This window comes from Gavialis gangeticus, unplaced genomic scaffold (genome assembly GCF_001723915.1).
Source record: "Gavialis gangeticus isolate Ggan-Ray unplaced genomic scaffold, GavGan_comp1, whole genome shotgun sequence".
In the NCBI taxonomy this organism is placed as follows: Eukaryota; Metazoa; Chordata; order Crocodylia; family Gavialidae; genus Gavialis; species Gavialis gangeticus.
Genome location: NW_017728991.1, coordinates 7,241,752 through 7,244,866, shown reverse-complemented (window position 1 = coordinate 7,244,866; position 3,115 = coordinate 7,241,752). Strand labels below are relative to the sequence as shown.

Genomic DNA, 3,115 nt, shown 5'->3' with positions numbered 1-3,115 from the left:
TCCAGCAGCGCCTCGTAGCCTTCCCAGCCCGGCCCCGCGCTCCGCGCCCGGCAGCCCCCGGTCCCGGCCCGCAGCACGGCCCGCCTCAGCGCCATGCGGCCTCACGGTGCCCAGGCGGTAAATGCGCATGCGCGACACTCCGTGGTCCGTGCGCATGTGCAGCTGCCCATTCCTGCTCCTGCCCCCTGCTCGCCGGAACAGCTTGGCTGTTCCAGCCTCTGCTGATCCTCCCTCCGCTGCTCTCTGGGACGGCAAGCAGGGCACTAGAGCGCTTGCATTTGAAGCGCTTTATTGACTGGGGCAGATTTGCACGGTGGCTGCCAAGTTAAATGGGTGGGGGAGGGGAGAAAGCAAACCCACATAGCCCCAGGGAGCTGGTATGCCTCCCCCAGATGTTGGTGAGGCACTGGTTGTGATGCCAACTCCTGCTGGTTTCTTCTGGGAGCGGGGGCCTGTCAGGTGCCCCAGAGCTTTGGGATGCCAGGAAACAGGTTGTCACAGGCAAGGGGAGTTGTGGTTCTCTTCAGAGCAGCAGCACATTGCCATGGCAGAGGTTCCCCAGACAATCCAGCAGTGGACTGATCTTTCTGCTGCCAAGTGTGTGGTGGAGGCGAGTGAAGCCTGGTAATGAGCTCCCAGCTGGCAGTCTGACTCAGGAGCAGGGCAGTGGAAATTTCCATAGATAAGGCCTTTGCTAAATCATGTTTTTGAATTAGAGACGGTAGGTGGAGCTGCTTGAAGAAGAGAGTAGGCTTTCAGTGTGCCATGAAAAATTCATGCCTAGTCAGTCCCACTGAACTGGAATAATCCCCTCACCAGCTCTTTGCTGTACTCGCCGGCCCTACCAACCAGAAGAGTGACAGACAGAAAATCAAAGAGACAAGAATTTACTAGGTCACTAGGTCAGCCTGAAGAATTAAACTTCTAAAACAAAATGAATCTAATTCACAATGCTGTCTGCGCTGGGATCACATTGCTAGTTACAATGGTACTTACAAAAATCGGATCCAACACTTGCTCAGTTCCAACACCTGCCAGGGATATCAGGCTGAGAACTGGGATTAAATTAAATAGGGATTTTTATCTGCTAAGCATGCCACATATTGCCATCAAGTAATCTGACCTAGAATTTTTAATTAATAAAAAAAAATACATGTTGGTGTCACAAGCATCGTGAAGAATTCTGATCCCATTTTCAGAAGAGGCCACGTTCAATAAAGTCAGTGCAAAATCACACCTGACCTAAAAGCCACGTTTACAGCAAAACATGCATGTAAGGTGAGATATATCACTTTCACAGTGAGCTAATTTCACAGGATGGAAACTAAGTGATTTGTTTCTTCCTGCCCCAAAGAACTTCCACTCAATATTACACAGGAGAAAACAACTCAACGTGTAACTTCTAGCATCTTGCAGTGTCACCTGCTACGTCACAGCTTTAATACTGCAAGATGCTAGAGGTGTCATAGTGGCTGCTGACGGACACGAAAAAAACAAAAAAAACTGTGCTTGAATGAGGTATTGGATAAAAGTGCTAAAAAGCCCTGCTGAAGCACACGATCTACACAGGTGTTGGGCAAGCCAGGTCAAACTGATGCAGCTCTTCTGGATATGTGCTGCGCACAGTGAAGGGGGCACAAAGCTTAAAGCAAAGCACCATTTTGTGTTGTGTCCCATTCACCTCTGCATCCCCATTGCTCCCCCACCTGTTAGTGGCCTTTGAGGTTAGATGGAACCATGGAAAAAGGGATTTTGAAGTGAGAAAACTGGTGAAGGGTCACAAACAGCATAAAAACCCAGCCTTCACTGGCAATAAGGCAAATAGGACAAACCACAATCCTCTAAATTGAGGATTCAGAATGGAAACATGCAGTCCAGCAGCTTAGTGCTGCATGAATGCCCTTATTGCATAAACATTCAGGAAAAACACTTTTAATCATATTGTTCTAAGAAATTGGGTTCAAAGTTTAAACAGGCATGCAAAACGCTACAAGCTAGATAAAAGTGGCTTTGTTCCACTCAATAGATTACATTTTTATAGCCATACTTCTATTGATTTGTTAGCATTTAATTTGGCATCTTTTGACAAATAAGGTGGGGGTAAGTGCAAGACAGCCCTAGAACTGGGATTTAACCATAGTGCTCGAAAGCAGAACCCCAGCTTTCACTACAGGATGTAGGGCTATTGCACTGCATAATGAATGCATGCAGTGACTATATATTCTTTGGCCAGAACTGGAAAATTCCATCAACTCATTGAGCAGGGATACTCTACAAATCCACCATTTGGTAAACAAAGATTCTTTGGGTGACTCTGCTATTGTTTATTAGACCAACTTAAATAGTTGAGAAAAACTTTCTTAGCAAGCTTTCAGGTTTAAAAACCCTTTATCAGGGTGAGGAAGCTTTCTAACATGTGGCAAAGCTCCCCATTATATTTTTTCTACAAGCTTTTACCATGACATCTAGAAAAAAGTGGCCCTAAACAGTTAAGTGTCCTGTACCAAGCATGCCAGTTGCCATCTGGTTTCCTTTTCCTAGTACCTTATTTGTAACCAACAACCATGTTCCCTACTTGGATTGTGAACTCTTCATGGACCGGAGTCTCTTTTATTCAAAGGTGTACACCACTACCTAGTGGGCCAGGATCAGGCCTGGAGCCAAAGCTTTAAAATGAGGGTGGCAATGTATATTGGTTTGATCATTTTCCAGGTAGCATAGTTGGAACAGGCGCAAGGGTTCATTATCATGACTTGTTCCTGTAAATAACAGAGTGAACTAAGACACTACAGAAGTGGGCATTACCTAACATGCTGTGGCTGTGTAAGGTACCAGAGAAGCCTCCAGAAGTCTCCCCTATCATGTTCTGTGGTTAAAATGATCAAGTTTAGTTGAAGAAGAGGCTTGGGAAACTGAGGTTGGAGCAGACAATTGTCTATTTCTCAAAATGAAAGATCATTTTAGCTACCTAAGCCACTAAGGCTTGGTGTATACTTGTAAAGACAACTGCATAACTTTTTGCATGTATAGGAAGATATCTTGAATGTAGGCCCATAGTACTTTTTTTTTTTTTTTTTTTTTTACCCTTTAAAAAAGGGGAAAAAAAACCCCGCGC

The 3,115-nt window shown here is 45.4% G+C and overlaps 1 protein-coding gene across 1 annotated transcript in view; it reads right to left on the bottom strand.

The window, feature by feature from the left end:
- Positions 1 to 129, bottom strand: part of POLG2 (DNA polymerase gamma 2, accessory subunit) — an 8,328-nt gene extending 8,199 nt beyond the window's left edge. Inside the window, exon 1 of the mRNA XM_019515088.1 lies at positions 106 to 129. Coding sequence (XP_019370633.1) covers positions 106 to 129 — 24 coding nt within the window. The remainder of the gene's footprint in view (positions 1 to 105) is intronic.
- Between the last annotated feature and the right edge of the window lie 2,986 nt (positions 130 to 3,115).